Source organism: Anarhichas minor, unplaced genomic scaffold (assembly GCF_050575085.1).
Source record: "Anarhichas minor isolate MPS153535 unplaced genomic scaffold, ASM5057508v1 ptg000007l, whole genome shotgun sequence".
NCBI classification, from domain to species: Eukaryota; Metazoa; Chordata; class Actinopteri; order Perciformes; family Anarhichadidae; genus Anarhichas; species Anarhichas minor.
In genome coordinates, this window is record NW_027466453.1 from 3,417,155 (window position 1) to 3,445,043 (window position 27,889).

Genomic DNA, 27,889 nt, shown 5'->3' on the forward strand with positions numbered 1-27,889 from the left:
ACTCATATCTTGCAATAAACTTACAAACATCACTCTCTCCCGGCTGCAAAATTGTATTCTTCTGTACAAACACTGAACCTAATCTCTTAGCAGTAACAGTAAATGTTCACTATTTTCTTTAATCAAAAATACTGCTTGACAAATCACTTAATGAAAGTTATCTCTAGCAGCATGAGGAGTAACTAGGAGGTCCAAATTAAAAGAAATTCACATTTTTCCTCTTTAAGAAACCTAACGTTACACTTCAAACATCAAGTGCGAAACCGGCACCTCTGGTGGTCTTGTGGCTTCTGCAGGGAGGTTCCTCTTGTTTCTCCGCTTTTGCAATGCTCAACGTTGTTACACTAAGCAACTAATGTTACTTCTAACTCAGAGACCCGTCCTATGACATCGCGGACTTTCACTCATTCTTACAAACTGCACCCCAAAACTTCCTGTTGATGCCTGGTTAATGTTGGAAACTGCACCCCAAACCTCCCTGCTACTGTTAGTAACTGTACTCCAAAACTCCCTGCTACTGTTAGTAACTGGACTGCAATACGTCCGGTCAATGTTAGTTGCTGCACTGCAAAACTTATGGTTAATGTTAGTAACTGTACTCCAAAACGTCCTGTTAATGTTAGTAACTGTACTCCAAAACGTCCTGTTAATGTTAGTAACTGTACTCCAAAACGTCCTGTTAATGTTGGTAACTGTACTCCAAAACGTCCTGTTAATGTTAGTAACTGTACTCCAAAACGTCCTGTTAATGTTGGTAACTGTACTCCAAAACTACCTGCTAATGTTAGTAAGTGCAATGCTAAACTTCCAGTTAATGTTAGTAACTGTACTGCAAAACTTACGCTTATTGTTAGTAACTGGATTCCAACAATTTTAATGTTGGTAAAAAGATGTCAAGTGTCAAGAATGTAATTTTAAAAGTCACTGCTACCAATTTTTTGCAGAACCAGTATTTTTATTTTATTATTTATCTATTTTTATTTTGACATTGGTTTGTTGACCCTATTAATCGAGGAGAAGATCTGAATACTTCCGGCACTTGAAAAAGACTGACACGTTTAAAATCTGCAAAAACATTTTGCCCAGACGTTTTTAGATTTGTGGGTTATATGCATCAATGTGCAGTAAATTCAAGGAAAAACACATTCAAGTACTCAAAAACTAGGTATTTTGCTCCACAAACTGATGTTATGCTGACCCAATCAGATCATAGAGAGCTGCTCTGTCTGGAGACAAGTTAGAAAGCCAGTCGGCCTCTGGAAAAGGCAGTGGGCAGCTGTCTGTCATGATGAATAGCCAGCGTTTAAATACAGTGTCATTGCATCTGGTCCCTCTGTCAGCTGTGCGAGAGGACATGCTAAACTTTCCCAGTGACATGTTTTCAGTGTTAGTAGGCTCGTTTAAATGAGTTGATAAATACTCTGGGGTCAACTGGAGGATAAGGGCAAGATCTGAGAACACAGCTGCTGAAACTGCTATCATCTGTTCTTTCATCTCATTTCTTTTTCTTTTTTTTGTGTAGACTGCTAAGTTCATGCAGTGGTCACACAATTTTGATAAGTCATGCCTACAGGCTACATGAGAATTCACTGAGAATTGAACCGATTTCCCTTTTGGTTCCACAACATGCCAAGAATAGAAATAGTTTCCAAGATGGATAGATGTTTTTTTTCGAAAGAATATTTTTATGGTATTTAAATTGAGAGTCAAAATTGTTTTACTTGAGACGAAGGAATTTGTTTCTCACACCGCAAAGTTGTAAAACCTCAAAGTTAAATCCTTTGATTGCCATTATTTATTTTTGGCACCTGAACACCATCAGATCACGTTACAGTGATCCAATGCCTGCCAGGTTTCACAGACAATCAGCTACGCAATGTAAACCCTCAGTGATATCATCTAATCAGTCAGATGATATGATTAGATGATATATTAATGTTAAGTCATTAATGTTCATGACTTAACATGATGTCACTGTGATGACTGCGTATGATTTTATGTAAACAGATTTCAAATGTGTCAGTCTTTTCCAAGTGGCGGAAGAAGTATTCAGATTCTCTCCTTGAATAATAGGGCCAATAAAACAATGTAAACATACAAAAGAAAGTATCAAAGATTTAAAAAAATGCTCATTCTGCAGAAAATTGGCAGCAGTTACTGATATTGTTCCTCTCTACATTCTTAGATTGTTAATACTGATGCATCAATGTGTACGCAGCATTTTACTGCTGGTTGATGTGAAGCTACTGTAACTACCAGTGGCAGGCCGTGTGTTTTATACCCGGGCCTTCAGTGCTGTCCTACTACAGTTAAACCACCTCCTAATAACCTCATTATGATGCCACAGCTACGGGTTATTATCTGTTGCTAGGGGTGTAACAATACACGTATTCGTATTAAACCGTTCGGTACGAGGCTTACAAACCGAACAATACGTTTGAATAATATTAGTGCATTTGGAAAAAGCAGAAGCTTAAATTGTGGGAAATATAATGTTCTTTCGGTGGAGCCACTGCGCTCAACCTGGCAACCCACCCAACATAACAGACAACGTGCTGTCTGACACGCCCACCATGGAAAAAAAACATTGTACTCTGCCGAGGCACGTGTGTTCTAGGAAGCTTTGCTAAACTAGCTTAGCAGGAAAACAACAGCAGCACACAACGCTACAAACTCTCCCCGCAGCGTTTAGCTGTTCCCTACTGATTCAAACAGGGCTAAAGCAATCGCCACACAATCCCCATTTCTCCAGACCATAATTATTGCTTTGTAAAAGAAAACAAAAGCCCAAACAGAGAATCAAATGTCCAACCCTAACCCTGGCATTACGGCATGCTTCGTCATTAACGGACAAGTCAAAATCAACGTAATTAACTCAATGACAAGAACTAACTCACAAGAACCAGTCACATATATTTATATGACAACAAGGCAACAAATCAATCCAGCAACACTGCAGCGCTAAAATACGCATTCCACCGCACACTGAAGAACACGAGCCATTCAAATATTATTCACATCAGAGGGAACAATATTAACCATATCATAAAAACGACACCATAGACAAATTAACACAGTAGAAACGCTACTGCAGTAAAAACACAAACGCAGTTCACTTACCAAAGCTGCTGTTCACTTAAAGACAAAGTCCATCCTCCTTTCTTTGATTACAAAGAGTTCAATGTCAAGGTTGTACAGAACATTGGTGAGGTTCAGTTCCAGCCAGAGGTCTTCCTGTGAACGTGTTCTTGAGTTGTAGATCCACTCGGGTCTCAACAAAAGTTTTCAAAAGCACCGTAGCTTGTAAGTGTCCGGTCGTGCTACGGTGTCTTGTTGCTGACTTGGTTAGCCAACTCAGGTTAGCGTAGCGTAGCTCCAAACACCAAGATGCTCAGTCGCAAATAAAACACATTCCCTGCCATAAAATGTGCAACGCTTCTCCGACGCTGTTAGCCAGGAATACCGTTCGTACAAATCCTTTTCCTGGCTGGGTCAGGGCTGCTAGCTGTGGGGTTGGCTGACCCTTTCTTACGATGTCCAGCTTGTCTTGAAATGTCCTTCTCCAGAAAGGCGTTGCCAGTAACTCCTGAATCCGTTTCTCCTCCTCCTTCAGCCATTGAGTGTTAAAAAAACAAAGCTACACCAAGCAAAACGCTAAAAATGTCATGTCAATGTCATAACTTCTTACATATCTTTCAACTTGAACTCTTACTACTAACTTCTGCTAGCTGCTTCAGCTTCACAACAGTGATGCTAGCCCACTGACCAATCACGGCGCACGTTATTGCTGAGCTGCACTTTAATGCTGATGTACTTGTAGGCCACCTAGACAGCTCTGACATATCAAAGAACACGGCCAACATGTCAAACAAAAAATCTGATTTGTTGAAGACTATGACAATCAACAATATCGTCCCCATTTACTTTAATCTGCAACGGCTTCCTAGCAGGCCTCGGGCCTCTCTTCTTACATAGAGACATAGAGGTGAAATCTGATTGGATAAAAGCTCTACTTAAAACAAGCTGCACTGAAAGCAGAGAAGGCTTTGCTGGCCCTGACGGCCCACCACTGGTAACTACACTGTATACAGTTAGGACGTTTATTCCGGTGGTTCCCAAAGGGTCACAAGATAAATATAAGGGGTCATGAGATGATTATGGGGTAGAAGAGAAGAAAAAGTTATGCAACATGGCATCATTTTTTGGGGATAAATCTTTGTTTCTTTTGTGCAATTTTGGATAATTTACCTTTCTGGGCCAAAAACAGTGACTTAACTGAAACCATCTGAGAGGTTTAGAAGGGGGGGAAATCCCTTTGGTGAAACTCATAGATATCTAATATGTGACACTGGCTTTTCATTTGACCATTAACAGCATAATTGGCCGATGTAATATTTGGGGTGATGTGTATGTGTTCATTTTAAAACCTTGTTATTTTGAAAGTTACAATGCCGGTACTACTACCAGTACAAAAAAGGATTAAATGCAGGTATTATTTAATTGGAGAAGTTTGATACTTGGCACTGGGTTGTTTCAGTTGATACTTTAAAGGTATCATGAACCGACACCCAGCCCTAGCGATTAATGTGGCTTGCCCCACCTGTCCATTCTGTATTCCTTCTACTAATAATATATTCAGCCTCTCCTCCACCTTGTGTCTAGATGTGGCTGGCCAACGCCTGTGATCACCAAAATTGCAAAAATATTAAAGTGGGTCAGGCCCTCTTGTGCTTGCGCCTGCGTTCTGTTTCAGGACAATAGAGCCGTATAATAATTCACTTAATTAAAATAAACTATAGCTCTGGAGTAAAACATACAATATTTCCGTCCATATTGGCTACTGATGATAACATCACACATAGGACAAATAATAATAGAGTACAATAAAGGGTTCTAGTAAGTTCTGGAAACTTAAATAAATGTGGAAATTTTGTCAGGGCGGTCGTTAGTCACATGGGTCATTAGTCCCACGCATGTCACGATAGTCGTTAGTCAAGGTAATGTCAACCATGCTTTTCCCCCAAAACTTAAATAAGTGGTTTTGATGCCTAAACCTAACTTCCTGTAAAGACGGAAGTTTATTTTGGAAAGACGATGTTACGAGCAGAAACTGAAACACCGTCCCTGACACTTTCAGAACTGACAGAAGGGAACCTAGAGCGCGATAGTTTGAAGCTTAGGGACGCTGACCAAGCGCCGGTATTTGACGAGTTGGGAGTGAGAATGTGTTGACTATGATGAGCCTGAACGTCGGAGTTTCGTCTTTCCATTGAAATGCACAGAATTCAAACACATCATAAACAATTTGTCTGAACTCTGTCTGGACCGGTTTATACGGTCCATATAATGGTTGTTAATGTGCTGTGCGTGGTCCTGTTGATGGCTTATGCTGTGTCCATCAAAACCGCTGCTGCACACATTGTTTTGGACATCACACCACAGGCAGGAAATTACTTAAGGACACGTTTTATGTTCAACCTCGTTGGCTGGTTTTGTATCATTCAAAGGCTGATTGTCGATGACAAAACCCCTCTTTTTGAGAGTACGATTGGCTCATTTTACGCATGAACTCGCCGCGGTAAACAATGCATGTTGCAGCACAGTTGCAGATAGATAGAGGTGTGCTCGAAACCTCAACGTGTCCTCAAAATCCCTTGCATAGCCGACATCTACGACGTACAAACATGTAGACAAGTCACAGTCAGTCTTTCCCTCGCTCTTTGTCTCACACACACCCTCACAAATCCACCTCTTGGGCGCGCACACACACACACACACACACCCAAGGAGACACACGTGGGAGGATTGACGCCATGCTGTCTGCAGTGCGTTGACGAGTATTGTTATTAACTGCGGTGTGAATAGAGGCAGCAGTACATCCCCTGCTCTCCGGCTGCTGCAGGGCTGCAGGGCTCGCCTTTGTTCTGCACTCCATAATGGCACGGTATAATTACAGTCTAAGCCGAGAAGGCACACACAGCAACATCTACCTTACCGCTCACCTCACCTCACCTCGCAGGGGAACAGAGGAACGTACGGGCATTCGCTGTTTTCATGTGTGTACTCATGTTAATCTGTTAAGTTAGTCTGTTTGTTGTTCACCGTCACTGGGAATCACTGTTCTTGGCAAATTCTAAAAAGGTGCTGGCTTGCTTCTCTTCATATAGTGCTTCATCGTCATACACAAAGCTCATCAGCATGAACTAAAATGACTTACACTCGCAAAAGAGCAATCACTAGTGGGCTTTCTTTCCACCTCAAACTGCCCCATGATTGGCTACTGATGACATCACGCGCGTGGGCCAAATAATGATACAATTTAATGACGAGTTCTAAATATATTGAAGATCGCAGTATGCTTCAAATAAACTTGTCTGACTCATTTCTACACACAAAAAGTGATTGAAGTTTCAAAAGACCGAAAAAAGAGAGCTTTATATGTAATCACGCAGCTTCTGAATTTCACCTCGAGATTTACAACGCACTTCGTTTGACGCCTCTAAAAGGTTTGTTGTCGTCGTTGTTTGTACCAACAGCGCTGTTAGAGCTGTTAGCTGCAAGCCCCCGGCCCATCCGTCGCCAAGTTGAGAGCCGTTGATAGGCGAAAGGCTCCCAATCTCCTATTTTGCACCTTTAAGGTCTTTACCAATCCAGAACAACGTGAAGAAAACAGAATCTAGACAATTGTTCAGCAGCAAATTGAACCCATCACATATATTCACATCAAAATATAGGACGTAAATAAAAACATTATACCATGAGCATTCATTTAGTAGCTAGGCAGGCCAGCAAAATAAGCTTTCATAAAGTCATCGTTGTCTGCAAAATAAAAAGTTAGGCCGTAACGGAAATAAGACGCCAGATGATCCGCCGTGTTGAACGTTTTTGTGTGCGATTACAGCAAGCTGTGTTGTGATTGGTTGCCAAGGACGAGTTGGAAAAATGTAACTTGATGCGAATAACAAATGCTTATTTTTTGGGGTCAGACATGATATTGGTTCGAAAACTATAATACATTCTTATTATCAAAATGATTAGGAACTGCGCAAAGCTCGTCTCTGTCAAAACTGTTTCTGGAGTATACCTTTAGAGCAGGGGTGGGCAAACTTTTTGGCTCGGGGGCCACATTGAGTTTTAATATTTGACAGACGGGCCGGGCCAGTAGCAGATGAATGGAGTGTTTGTGTGAACTAATATAAATTACAAGTAAAAGCCATGACCTGAAAAGTAACTTGCATTTAATTTCAGTGGGAACAGTGTTGTTGGTCACCCTTTTTAACCAGTGCGTCAACATTTGGTGTCAGTTTGGTTGTGGCAATTCTCAGAACAGATCTGAGGTGTTCATCAGTTAGCTGGGATCTTACACAGTATTTTGTTATCGCATTAATGCATATTTTATCACGCACTTACTTATTAAGTAGTCATTTTTGACACAGTGTTTTTAGTGTAAAGGTTAATACCTGTGGTCTTTTTAGCAGTTTGAGTCTTTGACCGGATCATACAAATATTTGACTGTCACATCTAACATTATCCAAGCTCTGCTCTGTAATGTCTTTCCTTGTCTCTCCCCCCTGTGTCACGGTGTGGGTACATCTCACTGGCGTCAGTAAACGTATCAGAATACCCTTATTGTATTGGCTAAACTGCATCACGTGACGTGATTTACAACGCATTAGTCGGTGTTTTTCCTGCACCGCTGAACAAGTGCTGTAAATGCTGGAAAGGAGCGTGAATAACTCCACTGCATCACAGTGGAGTTATTCAGTGAAAGGCCCGCGACCCACTGAAAACGGGTCCGCGACGAACCACCAGTTGAGAATCACTGGTCTAAAGGATCATGACTAGCGGTGAACAGCTGTTTGTGTGGAGTGTCTTCCGTCTCTTCCTGTTTCCTTCACCTACATTCCCCTGGGTCCTAAGCCCCTCCCTGTACAACTTCTTATCACCTCTTTGCACCAACGTACATTTATAACAAATACCACACATATTACACGGTAATCAGCGTTGCATATGTGTCAAACTCTATCGGTGCATCTCCGGTCTGTCTTTGTTCATCCTGCATCGCTCTGTTCTGTTCTTTAATGTAACGTTACTGGAGCGACGGAGCCTCTCCCAGCTGTTAGCAGACTATTGTGCTAGCAAGCAGGCTCGCTCGCGAGCGAGCTGTACCCAGCATGCAGTTCCGGCGGTGAAATTTTATAAATGTACAATTATTAGTGTTACAAATTGTTTATGTGTCACAGACTGTTGTGTGCTGTGGTGTTTTTCTCTGTTAAAGAGCGTTAGTTGTGGGTTGTTAATTGTTGTGTTATAAAGTTATGACCATGACTAGGGTTCCCTCTCAATACATATAAGAGAACTAGAGCTGACCGCAGTGCATTAGCAGCAAATAATACATTTAGCTGCCTGTTGAAAGCAGACAGCAGTTGTTTTGGCTATGTATGTGTGAAGAATTCATATCATACGGGAAATTAAAACCGGTATGCTGCCCAGCCCTAGTCTTTATTATAGTTTGGACAATTTTGTACCAATATTTGACGGGCCGGATTAAAAAACCCAACGGGCCCTATCCGGCCCTCGGGCTGTAGTTTGCCCATGCCTGCTTTAGAGTCATGATCAGTCAAACGAAGAAGAAGTCCACATCAACTTCTATCAAACTTTAAACTTATATCTTTATATTTAAAGACTGGGTAGTATCATCATCCGGTCATTATTGCTATCCGTTAATAACTTGATTTGCTGAGATCTGGAGGAATATTGCTACTAGTTGTGACCAAATCTGCCCATGTAAACATCCATTACAGTTCTACCTCTACTGATCTACTGTTTCTGCTCGAATCGAACGTGCACACAATGTTTTTTCTATCCAGCGTTTGATCATAAAGTGACCACATTTCAGGTGTGGTCACTTTAGGTGTCACCCAGAAGTAGTTGGATTAGAGAATCTGGCTAAACTGGAGCATGCAACCTCTCCGAAACAGCTGACCGGTCCTGCTTCTATTCAACAAATGGGTGCACTTTGTTACACTGTCAATAATTTATGTCAATAATTTACAGTATCAACTCTGAGAACCTGGTCATCTCAGTCGAAGCGGGTGTAACCTTTTGACATTTCTTGCCCTTCCTCATCCCTCCTTGTCGTCATCTAGTCTCGAAGAGGACGGAGGTTATAGAAAGGAGATCATTTTTGGTTTGCTTTGAGTGAAAATGCTTTTTTGTTGTGATATAATTCTCAAAGAACAGTCAAAGAACACATTCACCTCACAACCACATTATGTGTTATTGAGTATTGCTGTTGGTCAAAATTTACTGTATTAAGTAGAATATAGAACTTAATTTATGACGAGTATAATTAGGCTGTCGTTTCATCTGTCATCTATTTGACCTATCTACGAATGAGTTGAAGGGGCTAGATTGATAGATATTATGTTAAAGCTGCTCTAATCAATATTTTTATATCAGCAATGGGTCAAATAACTGTATGTAAAATAAAAAGGGTCACCTATAGTGAAAAAGAATTATCTTCCAACTCCCCACTTCCCCTCTGCTCTACTAGGAGTTTTAGCAACTCTCGTCTTTCTGTTGTGGTTCTCTCTCACAGCCCTTATCAACCTGTTTAAAGCAGCAGCAGCAGCCAGCTTTAGGAAAATAAAACACTGTTCACTAACTGACCATCACCAAAGAGCAGAATAAACAAAGTCAGCTACTAGCAGGTGAACACAGTGAAGCATTTAGCAGCTAAAGAGCCAGATATTTCCATGGGGAGTTGGTGGAGACCAAAACAGAGCTAAAAAAGAGAGTGAATATTGGACTTGCTCTTGCCAAGTGTCCGTATGAACAACTCCAAATCATACATTATATTAGGTTATTCATTCAAATCTTGTATATTGTTATTTAACAACAATATAATCATGAGATATTTTTCCATATAATAATATTATTATAGAGCAGAGACTGAACATTGTGAGGTTTAATCCGATCAGATATAGGATGAGTGGCCAGGGCATTCTTTAAGCGTGCAGCGTGTAGGATTTGGTCCCAACTAGCGGTGAGGTTGCAGAACGTCTCCCGCGTGTCAAGCGTATATAAACTACGGTGGCAGACATGAAAACGTGAATGGCCACATCTGTAGCCAGTGTTTGGTTTGACCTTTCTGGGCTACTGTAGAAACATGGCGCCTGGCTCTGTGAAGTTTTTTTTTATTTTTTTTTTAAGCTAAATTATTTCGGCTGCGGATTAATCCACACGAGGTGTTCTAATGAGTTTTCTGGCAGCAGACTCAATCCTACATACTCAGTGTAGTTTTGATGGTTTTTTGTTCGGTTTTGTATTTTATTACAACAATGGAGCTCTATGACGCAGATTAAAAGATTCATCAGGCTTTGGTTACACATCAAAGCGTAGCTTTCTATCACAACACCTTTTGCTCAGAATTTGTTAGCCACGGGACAAACACGGGAATCACTTCTATCCAAAATAAATATTAATACATTTTGAAAAAATCACTTTAAACTCATTGAAATGGTCTGATTTTGTTCGTCATCTTCCTGTTCCTCCTCCATCCTCCTCCTCCGTGCCATCTTCTTTTTCTTTCTCCCCTGAAGGTGTAAATTGACCTGCATGTGTTCCCACAAGCTCCCGTGGTTGAGCTCCGTCTCTTGCTGTTGGACAGTAACTCATCTCCCCTTGACGTCGGATGACAAATTGTCTCACCAAAAAAATAAATAATCTGTGAGCTTGTTTGAACACAGTCATTAGCTTGTGTTACTTGCTGAATCAGAGGTGTTAGCACAGAGAACAATTCATCCATATCATGTTAAATGAGATGATGCGTAAATGCTATGAAGTCTTGCAATTGCTTTCATTGACAAATGATTGAAGGAGAAGAATTCTTCATGTTTAGGATTTTATATTCCAGGTCAAGTACTTTTCCCGGGACTAAGATTGAAGTCAACTTGGTACCCGTTGGATACTTGGATACCCTTGCCATCCCCGCCAAACTGTACGCTTTGCCTTCCTCAATACGGGCAAAAAAGCAAGACATTTTGACAACATAGCAAGACCGTGCCTCTAAATAACAGCGCTGACACAGCGAGGAGGGTGTGCCCGGCGGTCACAGAGGTGAAATCAGGGAGGAGAGGAATGTTGGCCGCGGATGAAAGCGGGAGCGTGGCCTGCGATGTGTAATAACTCTCCGCACATCAGCCTGTTGGTATAATAAGACAGATCCTAGAGGCAGGAGGAGAGAAACCAGAAGGAAACATGCCAAAACATCTCTCTCTCTCTCTCTTTGTCCACAGTGTGTTCTAATTATTATCTTTTCCAGTTGTCACGACAAAAGTGATGCCGTCAAAGCTGCTCAACATAATGCTGAAGGGAGTACCTGGTTTATTCTTCACATTCAATTCGGTCAATGTTTATGGCACAACAATAGTGTGCGTGTGTGTGTGTGTGTGTGTGTGTGTGTGTGTGTGTGTGTGTGTGTGTGTGTGTGTGTGTGTGTGTGTGTGTGTGTGTGCATGGCCGGTCAGAGTGACAGCACAGCCTTTAAAGAGCGCTGTCAAAACCAAGATTAGTGACTAAAGAGGGACCCGCAGGCCTCGGGCTCCCTGTCTAAAAACGTCCGTAGAGCCTTCCTTTTACCTCAAGCTGGTAGGATGAAATCCTCCAGGAGCTGCGATGCATTATTAAGTATTCAGATCCTTTACTTATTAAGTACGTTAAAAAATACTTCATTGCAAGTAAACATCCTGCGTGCGCAACCATTCTTAAATAAAAGGTAAAAGCTGACCGTAGTTTAAAAAAATAAAAGGATACACAATATGTAGAATAATGGCTGCTGTGGCTGATATGTTGTCTTATATTTAGATTAAATAGGCATTCATGTGTAAGCAGCATTTTTCTGCTGTAGTTGGTTGAGGCGCAGCTACTTTGAAGTACTTTAATTAGCATATAGACCTATGGGTCGGGCAACCTCTGGAGGTCAGGAGATAAATCTGTGGGGCCCTAAGAAGAAGAAACTTGTTACGCAAATTTGTGTCTCTGTATATATACACAGATATATACATATATATTCAAATATATATATATACATATATATACAATTATATACATATACATATATATATATATATATATATATACATACACATACATACATACATATACATATACAGACATATACATACATACATACATATATTATTTTTTTAACGTTGTTTTTTTGTGAAATATGTGATACTTTGGTAGAACTGGAATATTTTCTCCTGAAATGTAGTGAAGTAATAAAATAAAAAATACTCCTCGAAATTGCACCACAGTGCGGAACATGAATATCTGCTATAATAGCTGAGCACTAGTAGAGCTACTCCCACTACCACGGCGTGACTCCGTGGTGGGACGCCTGTGTGCTTTTTTTCACACCCGACGCAACGTTTGTAGGCTACAGGTCAGACTGCATCTCGTGTTAATTGCAGTGTTATACAAAAGGTAACGATGCGTTCCAAATGTCGCTGATTTCCTCACACTGTGACCGGAAGTAAAGGGAATTTAGTATAATAAAAGTATACATTTAGCCGAGGCTTGACTCGGTTATAAAGGTGTTTACATATATCGCGCCACATGGCCCGCATTACACCGCAGACTAATAAATCCCATTAATAGCCTACACGTAAAATAGCACGTTATGTGAAAAAGAAGAAAAGAAATAGATCAGTTCCACGGAGATGACTTCATGCTACATCATCCTGTATCTGTGTGGGTAATGCTGAGGTTTAATTTGAGAGCGGGGCCCACTGTCCGGGATTTCCACCGCAGATGAGCGTAATGACCGAGCTGAGTGAAATTACAGTGTCCGCGCCTCCGCTCTGCCAAAATCACAACGTGGAGTTTCTCGAGAAGGCCGATGTTTGTTGTAATTCTCCCTCGTGCGGGACCACAGGCAGTGCCCTCAGTATGTGTGTGTGTGTGTGTGTGTGTGTGTGTGTGTGTGTGTGTGTGTGTGTGTTGTACTCTATTGCGTAAAATCATGTTGATCTCGATTAATGTGATTTTACGTGATTAGGTCTCGTCGCTTCAGCTTCATTATGAGCCCCCCCGAAAAAAAAAGAAAGAGATAAATAGAACACACACTGTGGAGTCTTGTGAAAGAGAATACGTGTGGGTTTCATTAAAATAATAATTGTATAATAAGGTCTGCGGCCTTTCAACAGCAGTTTATGAAGATACTTTGGTCTGATCCGCCTTATTTTGCCTTTGGCAAGCAGCAAGAATTTTATTTTGGTTTCATGAGCCAACCTGCCAATGTCCCCTTTTTTATGAAATCATGACGCACGGCATTGATGAATTATCATTTAAAAATATATCCTATACTGTCCGCGTGACAGCACAATTCATTTTGGGTTTTTTCTAATATAATTTCACTTCTTTAGACGTGTCTATATTTTGTATAATGATGCAAAGGTAGAATCAAGCAAACCACAGGTCATTTACCTCCGCATTAATAAAATCACAATTGTGATGCATCATAGTAACAAATAGCAACAAAGCTAACATTTTTGCAGTCATCTCCATTTATATTATTGTCCTCAATTGTCTGAAGTTACTTAATTTGAAAAAAACGACGGCCTTGAAGGCCACTGAACATCTCATTGGTCCAGATTTTCACACTCGCTAAATTATATTTTAATGGTTAAACTGGCTCTTCCCTTCAGACTTCTTTTTTACTGCGGGCATTAAGGCCTTCGCTCTCCGCCCAAAAAAAAGACACCCGAGAGGAGCCGGGTCCACCGCTCGCGCAAGATTGTCATTAGTTTGACTCGCGTGACACGGCGAGGCGCTGCAGCCAATGAGCGCGCGGTGTGCGCGCCAAGTGGGAGGCAGAGAATGTTCGATGCAGACTCACAGTGCGCTCCGAGGAAGAGGAGGAACACACTCGGCCGCCACACGCCTCTTCACAACACGGGAGGAAACGAGCATCTAAAGGCGGGTTGTTTTGGAGGAAGAAGAAGGAGGAGGATAATCCGACTGGAAGGATATTAAAAATCAGTTTAACGGCCCTTTTTTGTCGGAACTTCTTGTTGTTGTTTTCTTATCGAGTCTGTGCTGCACAGCCCGTCCTGCGTATCGTCCGCCTCAATACTATCAAACACAGAGCGTCGCGTTTGAGGACCGTTCAGCGGGGATGTAGCGGAGGGCAAACACACCTAAAGCCGCTTAATTCATTCAGCAGGAGTGTGTTGACATTAGTCGAAGGTAAAGGACATTTTTTTAAGCTGCTGTTGGTTTTTGGGAACTTGAACACGTCTCTTAAAGTCTACAGACCGTTTTTTATATTGATGGAGGGTTGCTTCATGATGACCCCCGCCTGGAGGTCGTAGCTGACCCCTTTTCTCATTTCCCACCACATCCCTTGCACATCTCCCCAATGATGACTATGAGCTCTATATCGGACTCTTTGGTCCAGCCTGATCCCTCCAAATCGGCGTTTTTGGAGTTCGGCGGCCACGGCTACCCCGGACACCAGCAGCCGTCCCCCGGCCTGTCCCACAACCATTACCCGGTCCACGGTCTGCACGCGGTCGGCCCCTCGCAGCACGACGGACCCTTCTCCTCCGGTGCCGCCTCGTACGGTCGCCCGCTGGGATACCCGGCCTATCACAGCACCGTGAGCGCGCACCACCACGGTGCCTACCTGCCCTATCAGCACGGGGGTCACGGCGGCGCGCTTGGACACAGCAGACTGGATGATGCGGGTAGGTTTGATAAAAGGACGTTTCATAAAATATTTTGCACATTTTTCTGTTACATCTACAGCGTGCTCAGTGGTCGATCCTGTAAATATTTACTAAACATGGGCTTAATGACCTTGTGGACATCGCTCATTTGTGTAACGGCTTCTCGGGTGCCGCTGAGTCGGAGCTGACAGATCTCCAAGAAAATAAAGGAAAACAAAGAAGGGGAGAACTCTTAGCCAATCAGAACCGTTTGTTTCATTAGGACGTGACTTGTGATATTTTAATGGGCCCCGCATTTTTACATTTTAATATATTTCTTTGTGTCGACTTAAAAAAACGGCTCAAGTTAAAATGATATTGCTTCTACTATCACAGAAGACCTCAAATGCATCAATACGCACAAACTGAATTTAAGAGAAATCCCGGGGGGTGGGGGGGGGATTATTATTCACAGATGTTTTATATATATAATGGTGGAAATGGTTTCTATGGTGTAAAAAGAAAAACATAAAAATTAACCACAGTGGAGCAGAATAATTGGATCCACACACAGCTCGGCCACAGCGCCGTGTTTAGTGTACTTTGGGGTTGGTCGGGAGATGAGTTCAAGGCCCGCGGAGACCGTGCGACTCTCCACAAGCAGCAGCCGACACCGGGCCTGCGGTGTCCCGCAGCGGCCCGGGAGCTGCGGCCCCTCCGAACCCAAACCCTCAGCCCATCTTCTCCCGGATAACATCCGCCCCGATGCTGCTCCACACACACACCAAGAGGCCTGTAGTAATAATAGTAGTAATAATAATAATCACACAAGATGACCAGAAATATATATTTTTAAAGTTAATTGAACCAGAAATACTTTCTGTATTTTATAGATTTGTATTTCTTTCTAAATAAAATACCACACCAATAACATTTGAGACAAAACTGTTTATTTTAATAATCCATTTTTTTTTAAGGTTACTTTTCAACCTTTCCCCGCTGTGAGAGATAACGATGACTTTAATTCACGGACCAGCCATTTAAATATATACTTTTATGTCTGATGGCGTATGTCTTTAAGAAAGTGACATTGCGTTTTAAAAAAATGCAACAACAAAAAAATCATTACGTTGATATGATTCACTTGTTTTATTAGATCCTTCATTGTTCTGATAATTGGTAGTGAAGAAGAGCGATCCGGAAGTGGCTGCTTGTCAATCGTCAAACATGTTACATGATTGTTAACAGATGTAGAGCCTGATCATGTACTACTATTGCTAATAATAATAATTATTATTATTATAATACCTTGTTTACATATTCAATTAGAGAAATATTGGACTGAAGCACATGTCTTTTTCTTTCCTCTTCTTCTACTACACGTGCACGGCCTCAGCACAAACTCAGTAATAAGTCTGACTTCTTATTTTGTTCATTTAAAATAGTGCAAAGTTGCCAAAATACAAGAAAAACGGTGCCTATAAAAAACAAATCTTTAGTGATAATCAGTCAAAATATTATAGAACAGTTCACGGATGTACAAATATTGTTACACATTTATACATTTAAATAGAGCAGAAACATGTCAGAAACTAAACGTCTATTTATTTTTACGTAAAGTGATGTCATCCCAACTCAAATTTGTGCCATTTCCATTGTTTCTATATCTACGACTGTAAATCATTTAATTCAAAGTTAAATTCAAAATTTCTTTCAGAACGTTTTTTGTATGATCAATAGTGAGTGAAAGCCCCGCCTCAGCACTTTCAACTGGCATTCTCAGCTCATCTCGACAAATAAAGTGCTGTTACTAGAAATAACAAAAAGACCCCAGCACAAGAAACACACTTGATATTGCTTTATCACAATTATACTCCAATTTTCTAATCTTGCAAAAAAGTTGCTTCACTTTAAACTGACAACATATTTCAGAAGTCCGCAACAGAAAATGCTGCATTACTTCCGTCAGCTGTGAAACATTAAACACGATAGATTATCATATTCTTTGGGAGTGGCGTCGACAGCGCAGTACTTTACATGCAGCACTGCTCCCAGTTCCCAAATAAATTAATTCAATTTCTCTTATTGGAGTTTTATAACGGTTATCAAGTCAAACGCTGGTGTCCAACTGAACACTCATCCGTTTGTCTGTGAAGAACCTTTAGAGAAACAAATATGGTTATTTCTGTAGTTTCTGTAGTTTCTTGTATTTAAGTGGGGCTCCACTTAAATACCTCTCTACATGTTTGGTCTTAATAAGGTAAGACCCATAGAAAAATAAAAAAATCAATCAATGGTTTATTTTACAAGCAGGGTGGTCTGAGGGACCCTAAACAATGAAGCAAAGCCAACAAAACACACGGGTTAAAAACACAGTCGTGCTGGTCAGAAAATGTACATTCTCACATCTTCTTTTCCAAAAAAAGTGGCCCATCTCGGAGTGCCCTTTGTGTCCCCCCCCTTCGGTGTCGCAGCGCTGCCGTCCCTCGCGTCTCTGTTACAGAACCCGAGCGTCTTGTGGGGCCCTCGGCTCGTCCACAGCTGTTCTCTCCTGCCACTGCAGGCTATGAGCTCATGTCATAACAGAGATCAGCGTGGGCGGACGGACACGGTTGTACAGAGAGAGAGAAAAAAAAAAGTGAAAGAAGCTGTCTCGGCCGGGCCGAAAGTAAAAAGAGGATTCATCTTTTCATTACACTCGTGACATCATATTTCATGACACTGAATTGCACTTCGTGGCATTTTAAATCCACCAACATATGTTCTCACAGGATTGTTTTGTTGTCGCAGAATTTTACAAATTCTATGTTTTGAAACATTCAAATTCAGATTTTCGCCCACTGCTGACACCGCAGTTTGATTCCGTTTTGTGGTTGAATCCTAGATGAGTTGAACTGCTTTGCTGTAAACGGTTGAGCCTGAGTGTTCCTTTATGGGTTTTTTTTTTTTTTTTTAAACAGACGTACAAATGTCCTGTGAAATGAATGAATGTTGCTGTTTACACTCTAACAGAGAAATGGATTTCTGGTTTTCTTTTATATCTACATAGTACTGACATGTTACGTAACTGTTTTTATGGGATAGAAATGTTGTTCATAAGCAATCATAAAAACAAAACCACACATGATGAGGAAAAAAGGCACAAAAAGCTAAAAATGTGTCACAAAACTTGTCGGTAGATAACAAGCGAAGACATTTTAAAAAGAGGTTCAGTTTCTTGTTGAAGGACGCGTGAGATGAAACACTGCGACTGATGTTTTTGGGGTTTTTCTTGCTGTATTACGGTGTCTGGTACTCTCAGTGTAAAATTCTGTCCCCCACAGAAACTCCGTGTTGACATTTATCTCGCTCCTCTCCTCCAGAACACGAGAAGCCCACGACGGTGATCGAGAACGGGGAGGTGCGGCTGAACGGGAAGGGGAAGAAGATCAGGAAGCCTCGCACCATTTACTCCAGCCTGCAGCTCCAGGCCCTCAACCAGCGCTTCCAGCAGACCCAGTACCTCGCTCTGCCCGAGAGGGCCGACCTGGCGGCCAAAATGGGCCTGACGCAGACCCAGGTACACTTTGAGCTGGATACACTCTGAACTTTAAAAAAAAGGCTAAAAATGAGTCATTGTTGGAGAGGATTCGTGGAAAATTAAAAGATGATTTCCCTAATGAACGCAAGCACAAAAGGACAAAAATGAAGTAACATTTTATACTTATATGAGGAATTAAAAAATAAAAAACCCACATTGGTGAAGGTAAAAAACACAACTCTTCTGTGATGACAGGAGCAGTAAACATCTAATTTGAACTAAGTGTTAGTTAATTTCTCTAATTTAGGGTGTATGTGTATCATCTCACTCTAAGAATGCATGACTCACTGTGAATCACTGAAACCCTGCAATGCATGACTGAAACATCAGTATCAATACAACGTACACCTTTTTATTTCTATGGAAAATAGCCGTGAGATTCATTCTAGAATGTGAATCCGTCCCGTCGTTGACTTGTTTCTGCAGATTTGAACTAAAGTGTTCTTTGGTTCTCAGTGAAACACAGAAGCCTGTGTGGGTTGTAACTGTGAATCTACATTATTATGTCTGCAGTCGAGGTTAAGGGGAAGACTTGGTTTGCCTCTCAATGCTTTTTGATCCGTTTCTTTTCTCCCACAACGTGCACGCACGCACACAGACACACAAACATACGCGTGCTGTCAAAGCCAAATAAAAGCCTCATGGTGGCCATTTTGTCTGTCACATAAAGTCAATGAACCCGACACAATGGAGGCTGTCGTGTTGGACGAATTATGCTTTTTAAGCCTCTTGGAATTCATACAGTCATTAGACATTTTCCTACAAATAAATGTCTAATTTGCTAAAGTCCATTGATATTATCCATTTGATTATAGCTCTGGAAACAATCCCCCAATCAACAGGACAGATATTGGCATTGCATGTTTATTTTTTGTTTTGCCTTATTGCAAACATTTCCGTTCCTCTTTTCCGTCTGAATCACAATCTCATTAATCTGAGTAAAGACAAACGTGTCCGTGTGGCCTGTAGGGAGACTGTTTGGTGACTTTAGACAGTCACGGTCTGTTTCTCTGACTGTTTCCTCATTGTCTTTAATGTAGAGGGAAATAGTTCCGTTTCATAGGAGAGTTTCTTTAAAATAGGATCTATTTTGAAAGAACTTGTGCCATTATTAACAATAAGCAGAAAATAAAACACATTGACTATGTCCAGATAGTCATAATCTTGCTTTGCCTTCCCATTTAGTCGATTCAGACGTCATGCTCCGTGCTACAGAGGCAAAGAGCAGTAGCAATAAATACACAAGCCCCAAAGTTGAGAAAAAAAATGATATTAAGTTTCGCTATGGAATATAACACCTTAAAAATGAAGATACTGCACTCTTCCTTTGGTTAGTCCTCAGGAAGTAAAAGAAGGAAAAACACTGTCTACTAGCAGAATGTGTTCTTTCAGCTTCTTTGATTTGATGTTGCTAACACGTTAGCCATAACAGCTTCATAGGATAGAATACGTATTTTCAGCTATGCTATCAATGTTTAGCAAGGTGTCTGTCTATCTGTCAACTAATGTTCCGCTTTTATCAAAATCAATATACAACTTTAACGGTTTCATACATTAAAGTATGTAAAATAAAGGAACCTTAAACTTACCAGAAGATGATATAGCAGCTAATGAGAGCTGCTAAGCTAGCTACCTTTAGCTGCTAAGCTAGCTACCTTTAGCAGGTGTTAGCAGTTTTTTCCCCTTCTTCGTGAATGGATTTAGCTACTGCCCATTTAGATCAATTGAAGAAAAAAAAACTGAATTACCAAGATGTCAGTTCATTCAAATAGATACCGTATTTTCCGCACTATAAAGCGCACCGGATTATAAGGCGCACCTTCAATGAATGGCCTATTTTAGAACTGTTTTTATATATAGGGCGCACCGGATTATAAGGCGCATAGAATAGAAGCTACTACAGTCAAACGTTTGACTGGGGTTGCGTTCCCTCGGAAACTCTTTTTAGTCTTCTTTACTTGGCACAGGTCATCTTCTTGCTTCCTCCACTTCCGTACCATTGATTCATTAAGATTGAATTCTCTCGCTGCTGCTCTATTCCCATGTTCGGCTGCGTAGCTGACAGCCTTGAGTTTGAACTCAGCGTCGTAAGCGTGTCTCTTGAAAGGTGCCATTTTGGGGTCTTTATACACACAAGTGGTGTTGGACTAGGAGTAAGCACAGTACCGGTGTTTACCGCGGTGCGGCTTTGTAGTTTACCAGTCGTACTGAAACATTTTGACAGAGTGCCGTGTACAACCAGTATGGATCAACCAATTAACCAATTGATCCATATATAAGGCGCTCCGGATTACAAGGCGCACTGTCGTTTTTTGAGAAAATTAAAGGCTTTTAAGTGCGCCTTATAGTGCGGAAAATACGGTACATAACAGTTTGGGGAAAGAGAATGGGTAAATTCAGCTTGGCTAGCCGTTGGCTATTTCAACTTGCAGCTAGCTTTATTTTGATACAACTCTTTATTTACCACTTGCTCAGCATTCAGAGTAAATTCAGATATTTTCACAGAATAAATGTTTCTATGACATGATACATTTTTCAAAATAAAACGTGTCGAAAAGACAGATCCAGGTCTCGACTCAAATTGGACCAAATATGTAAGCTAGTTAGGCTACTGTGTTTCTGGCTTTGTAAGGCCGTGTAGTTATTAAATATAACACAGCACATATAAGCACAAAACCGAAACCGTTTTCGTCATCAGTACCACACAGCCTACGCATTCCCAATGTATAGACCAACTCTATGTAAAGATTAGCTTACCGTGTCAGAATCCACGGGCACTGCAGAGCAGTTCTAATGTACGTCATGTATATGTAAATATAATAATTTTTTATTAGTCATATAATGCTCTGTAGCATTATCAAAGATGGGCCACATTACACGTGTGGAAAAGTGAAGGTTTGACTGTTGAACAGGTGTCCCATTGGGATGGATACAGTGGGATTGTTTAAATACGATACACGCATGTGCACTGAGTAGCTATTAAAAGCATCTGACGTCATCAGATGAGCCGTCCTGATCCCATATGAATTAACCACCGCAGCTTTGTTTACACTGGGAGTAAGAGATGATCCGTTCGGTTGCCTTTGCCTTTTGTAGTGGCGAAGTGGTTTGGAATGCGGTCGGCTGCCAGCCATACTCGCATGCACGCTGAAGCACATTGTCTGTCTGCTTTGAGGTGTTTCGGGATCAGGGAAAGTGGGCTTTGACTGATTGTATTATAGTCTTTACAGTGTGTCAAGAGTTCCACTGATTGCAATTTAAGGATCTGGCTGTAGTTGGAGGAATGCAGACACATTTTTGTGGGCTTAGGATAAATAATATGGGCTTTTATTTTTTGAGTTCTGTGAGTTCTTGACCTTTTTTTTTTTTTACGGAGACAAGTTAGTGTCGAGGTGAGACCTTTTTAGAATCCGATATGTTATAAAAGGTGTTTCCCACAGTGTGCCTACTAATTATTGCCAGCGCCGACGTTGGTATTGTTTCCTGGAAACACCTTCTGTAGCAGGAAGTACCACAAAAGTGGTTTGGAGTACTTTGCCAGGTATTAATAAGTCTGTCTGTCTGTGGACAGATTTTACATCACAACCATGCAAGATGATGCACTCACCAAACTGTAGTTGATTAACAAAAAAAAAAAAAAGGTAGAGTTCGAAGATGTGTGTTGTCTGAGCATGGGTGCAGGAAGGGTAGGAAGTAGGGAAGGGGGCCCTGGCCCGATTTGGCGGCACGGCTGATGCATGCCTCCAGGAAGAGCGCGGGGCTTTTGAAGTAAGTCCGTCACGTGACGGCTTTGTCTCCATAGACTTACATTGGCCAGAGTGCGCTTGTTCTGGGGACATGGAAAGCCGGGAGGGACGTTTGAGACGGTTTGAGTTGTAATTTTACTGGTCGCCTTCATTTTCTCAATGAAAAATGAAATAGGTCATAATCAAAGATTTTGCAGAGTCATCCGATGAGCCATCAAAGTTAGTGTTGGAAGCTAGAAAGTCTAACCTCGAATAATAGTTTGGTTTTTTAATAATCTTGTTGCACACCACCAATTAAGTGCTACGTTAATCTGTTTTTCTCAGGAGCAGTTATACTTTTATATTTTTACACGGCATTATTCCATTTATGTATATTTAGTGCTGAACCCAGACTAAACTTTAGCATTAGAGCTTAAATGATTAAACATTGTAAATATGGACATTTGTGAGGGTAAAAACACATGTAACATATAACACAATGTTGTGTGTTTCAGGCTTGTCCCTCTCTGGTGGTGACACAGCAAACAGACGGAGACACAGAACAGCTTGTGTTGAAACACTCAGTCCGCTGTAATTAGCCCGCTATGCATATATGTAGCTGTACGAGCTCGTAGCCTACGGTGCACATACACGCATTGCTCACATGCATGGAGACACACACACACACACAACCATGCATTTACTCAGACATATGTTGTGTGCATTTTCATACACGTATACAAATGGAAACTCAAACACACACACACACACTTGCAGATAGCGATCATGCGCCACATCTCGACCCTGCCTTCATGCCATTAGGCCGGCAGCCAACCGCTTTCCATCTAAATCTCCAATGCTCCCAGACGCTGCTGAGAAATGGCACGTAGCACGGTTCTAACATTTTTCCTTGAAACGCTCTCTATCTCTATCCATCTCTCTCACACACACACACACACACACACACACACACACACACACACACACTGCCCATACAGCTTAAACCGCCCGCCAAATGGACGCCTTCTATTTCAAAAAATCCCAGCAACCGTTTTTCGCCCAGTATTCAAGAACACACACACACACACATGGCGGCACCTGGCCTGCCTCTCAGCCACCCTCCTCCGCTAATGCCGGTGTCATTGGCCCCTGCCGTCGGGGCAGCCGTCGGCTCCGTGTTCCTGCTGGAATATGAAACCAATAATTACGGCAGAAATCCTGTCACTGAGGCTGCATTAGCTTAACGTGCTGTTGATTGACTCCCGGGCTCATAGCGCTCCGCGCGCTCACTCAAGGGTTTCATTAGCGCTCTGCAGGCGCTGACGCATGACAATGTGTCTGTCGATTATTGTACAATAGAGGCTCACGATCTCTCTTTTTGGATATGAGTGCAATTTACTAAATATAGAAATTGGAGAACTTGGAGAGAGAGTTTAAAGCGTGAGTTAATTTCTTAATAAAAAAGCATTAAGTGGTGTAATTACACTGGCATTGCTTCTTTATGGAGTGGTGCTTTCATTTGATGCATTTGCCACCATCCATACTAAATCCTAACCGGCTGTGGTTGACGTCAGCAGATACACTGGAACAATAGAGATCACATTAAATGTCAAGTTTCGTTTGATGATGGCGTAGAGGGCTCATTTTTTTCCACATATTTAGAGTCTATTAGAGCAGTCTGAAATTAGATTTTTTTTTTTTTTATAGAATAAAATATCTTCCATAGACCACTTCAATCGTCTTCATAAATACCTATAAAACTCCCAGGGTAATAATTTTAAGGGCTTTCAGCGCGGAGGAGAAAACACTTTTGGCGCCAAGTGTGTTTTCTCTTCTTCTTCTTCTGCCGCCGGCTGCGCAGCACCAATCCCTTTGGGCGTTCACTTTCTTTTTCCTTCACAGCGAAGTCAAAAGACGCAACAGTATCACTCGCTGACTGCATGTAATTATTTATGATTCATTTTTGTTCCCGCTAAACTGACAGGTTGCCCGAGAGGCGTAGCTGTGTAATTTAATGCTCAATTTGCCAGCATGCAGGAAACTTGAGAACCCTGCAATTATGTCAACAACGCAACTGAACGGTCTCTAACCACAGACAAATGATTGAAGTGATATACTGCTCAATATTCTGTTATGTTCTCATAGTATTATGTCTGTCCTAACTTAATATTGCCTCGTGTGTTCAAAGGAATCAACAATAACTAACCGTGTGTCTAGAGGAATCACAGTGTGTGTACTCTTATCATGTATGCGATGGTATTCTGAGATTCTAACCTACAGCATTCCTACAGAGGCGGTGTCTGTGTTAGTCACAGGTACAGAGATATTATTGTAGGCACACCTACTAATGCTGTTTTTTTATCTATTATATTACAACTCGTTACGCTAGAACTTTTTACAATCAGCAGCTCATTAGAACCTAATTGTAGGCTCCTTTACTGCATCGTCGTCTGTAGCAGGTGTGTCTGTGATTGGTGTGGCGCAGTAGAGTCAGTGAATCATCGTTTATTGTATTTTTCCTAATATTCACTGAGGGTGTTGCCTCTCATTATTTCGTGTTAACCTCCCTGTAATAGTGCTGATTTCACTTTTTATTCCATGGAAGCTGGGTTGACACACCTGCTCACTTCCTGGGTTGGGCTGCAAGAACAGGGGTGATGTGGTGCAGACGGATAGTTCTAGTTAACCTGTCAGCGATTTAGAGCGGCCGGTGAGACGGTGCCGCGATTCTAAAGCGGCGGAATGGATATTTGAGTGAAATGGCCCGATAACCTGATCGACTGCAGTGGCAAAGTTATCCGCTCCAATTAAAATCATTTCTGCCCGTTTCTTAACGAGCACTCTGACTTTTAAATAATAAACTAGAACATGGATTGAGTGCAAGTCCTAGTTTAAGCTAGAGTAAATACAGACAAAACGTATTCTAATATATGTTAACGTTAAACTGTTAAGTAGTGTGTGCAGATGTTTTGTGGTCTTGAAACACTGATTTCTGTTGCTGTGTCACAGGTTGAATACTTTGCATTCACTATCGTTTGGTTCCTTATATTTTTCGGTATATGTCCCACTGTCAAAGAAAGTGAGCTCAACCCTGGTTTAAGTGGAGAAAAATAAGAGACAGGCAATGTTTGTGGGCAGCTAAGCAATCATGGAGGAAGGACGGTTAAATTCAGGTTGTTTGGTTTGTTAGAGAAACAGATCTGTGTGTCGTCGGCGTAACAATGACGTGACAATGACATGGTCCCGCAGATAATCAACTCCTGAAGAAAATGTTTTGGGGTTTTATCGATCAATAACTACACTGTGTGATTTTCCAGATACAAGCAGGACGTTAAAAGATCAACTCAGTCAATACTTTATGTCATTGGCAAAGATGTGTGTACGTGCAGATGTGTACGTGCCCTCTCACAGTAGTGCTGAGCTGTTGGATATTAACAGACTGTGATGAACGCCAATGCAGATCCCACTGTTGTGAAGTAAACCAAGACTGAAATTAGATTTGAAAAAAAATCAGTATTTCGCAATATATTGCCTGGTAACACCTGTATCATGATGCGTATCGTATTGTCAGATTCGATACACAGCCCATATTAAATTGAACTTGTTTATTCGTCCGTCTTTCACATAATTAAGTTATTCTTCGTTGACGAAAATTGTAATTTGTTTCAACATGTTCTCAAAGTCTCACTCGCGGTTGCCTCGGGGTTTGTAACGCTGACCGTGTAACCGCAGCGTCCCCCGATATGAGTATTAACTCTTTCCCTTTGCTTGTCCTTCAGGTGAAAATATGGTTCCAGAACAAACGGTCCAAATACAAGAAGATCATGAAGAATGGGCCCTGTGGACCTGAGGGAGACCACCTCGCCCCCCCACCCGCGTCCTCCTCTTCTCCCTGCTCTCTGTGGGACATCAGCATGGCCGCCAAAGGCGCGCCAGTGCACTCTGGAGGATACATGAACAATTTTGCTCACTGGTACCCGGGACACCAGCAGGACTCCATGCCGAGGACTCAGATGATGTGACGGCTGGAGGACGGCTGGAGGACTTCAGGACAAATTATGGATTTATGCCAGCGAGCTGACTGTTAGGGACGCAGACATCGTCACGGACCCGAGCCACTCTGGAGGCAAGAATAACATAACTGGCAGAGATCAATTGCAATAAACAGATACTGTGGTTTTCCTTTAAGCTGGAGCGGCAGGGGGGGGGGGGGGGGGGGGGTGGGGTCTACTAAAAAATATAATATCTTAACCACGACTATTTAAGGCTTTTCGCACTCCCAACTTGTCAAATACAGAAGCTTAGTCAGTTGCCCTATACGTCAAACTATGACGCTCCACATACCCCCCTTATTTTGCTTGAAACTGACTTGTTTTAACTCACACAACGTACTTAATCTACGTCATGTACGAAACACAGCGTAACAAACGTACTTATTTGAACCCAAAACCGTGATCTTTTCCTCAACCCAACCAAGAAGTCTGGTTTCCTAAACTTAACTAAGTAGTAACATAAACGTATCTTCTGTCATGAACGCAACGTTCATGACAGAAGATAGACCCGTGTTGAGGTCTATCGGACTACAGATACTACGTTAACAAATGACACTAAAGGGGAAGTGACCAAGCGACCGTATGTGACAAGTTGGGAGTGAGAACGTGTCGCAGCAGCAGCAGCAACCCCAGAGTGCACTGAATAGAGCAAGGGCTTGTTTAATAATAAACGTATTCATAATCATTTGTAAAAAGGGTGAGCGTGTTATTTCTTCTCTCAAAAAGTGAACATAGTCTGACTTCATTACAGCCAGTCAAGTTATTTCTGCCTCCAGAGGAACTCGGCCTGGCAAGACGTTTGTGATTAAGCTACAACTCAAAGCTGATGCCAGCCCTGCGTCTCTGATTCTGGACATTTCAGGGGTTTTTTTCCGTCTATTCAGCGGCTTACGGTGTGGCGGGTACGCGTGTGAAACGAAGGGTTCTTCAGGGCGTCTTTATATTTGGTCTTTATGGATCCGAGTCAAAGGACCTTCTGGTTTGCTAACGTTCAGAGCCAGATCAGATTAAAGAACTAAAGGAAAGAAGAAAAGTTATTTTGACTGTTGTGTCTATTTTTGTACTTGTGACAGGGTGTAACACTATTAAGGGTCTGTGGAGCATAGAGACCTTTAGAGAGCCATCATGGGACGTTGATTACAGCACCAGCAGACGCTCTGATAAGGTGTATGAACCAGCAGACATTTATTCTATGGTACTTATAATCCCCTTTTTTTTAGGACTATATGGGAAATAGGCACTGAATCCACACGGTTACTTCATTGTATGAGTCAAATTTTATAGATATATATATTTTTTCATTGTAATAAAAAAAAATCGAGAAATGTATTTGAAAGCTATAGTGGGGAAAAAAATGACAGCAGGTCATTCAAGGCCAATGTGCTTTTTGCCTTACGCTCCAGCTCATCAATGTTCAGTTCGTGGCCAGGAAGTGGATTTCCGGAGGCTTTGGTGGTACATGATGGGCTACGTAACAGGGATGAATCAACAGCGGCTCCATAATTGTAATTGTGAACATTTCATGTTTGTTTTTTGATTCTCTGACGGATTTTAAGTTTTGGTTGCAGTCAGTTTAAATGTTTCATACCAACACTTTCTTTTTCTGCTCACCTCCTGAAGTTTAAATATATATATATATATATATATATATATATATATGCTATGATCTGTTGACCTGAATTTATTCAGCAACCTTAAAATACTGAATTAATATTTTTGCCAATAATCCATTGGCTATGAGTCAGGACATGCTATGTTATTTGAAATAAATCAAACCCAGTGATCATTGGCACCCTATTCCACTTTCATTATTTAACT

At 41.5% G+C, this 27,889-nt stretch overlaps 1 protein-coding gene across 1 annotated transcript; it reads left to right on the forward strand.

Moving 5' to 3' along the window:
• Positions 1-14,425: 14,425 nt before the first annotated feature.
• On the forward strand, positions 14,426-26,105 carry LOC142936013 (homeobox protein Dlx4a-like). The gene is made up of 3 exons (XM_076080035.1): positions 14,426-14,753; positions 18,077-18,273; positions 25,799-26,105. The coding sequence occupies exons 1-3, from the start codon at positions 14,426-14,428 to the stop codon at positions 26,039-26,041; spliced, it is 768 nt and encodes a 255-aa protein (XP_075936150.1). The 3' UTR covers positions 26,042-26,105.
• The last annotated feature ends 1,784 nt before the right edge of the window (positions 26,106-27,889 follow it).

What these genes read in the sequence shown, in the direction of transcription:
- LOC142936013 (XM_076080035.1), top strand. Translation starts at nt 14,426, where the DNA reads ATGATGACTATGAGCTCTATATCGGACTCTTTGGTCCAGCCTGATCCC. An exon ending in CAGCAGACTGGATGATGCGG is followed by an intron (nt 14,754 to 18,076) that starts GTAGGTTTGATA and finishes CCTCTCCTCCAG; the next exon opens with AACACGAGAAGCCCACGACG. An exon ending in TGGGCCTGACGCAGACCCAG is followed by an intron (nt 18,274 to 25,798) that starts GTACACTTTGAG and finishes CTTGTCCTTCAG; the next exon opens with GTGAAAATATGGTTCCAGAA.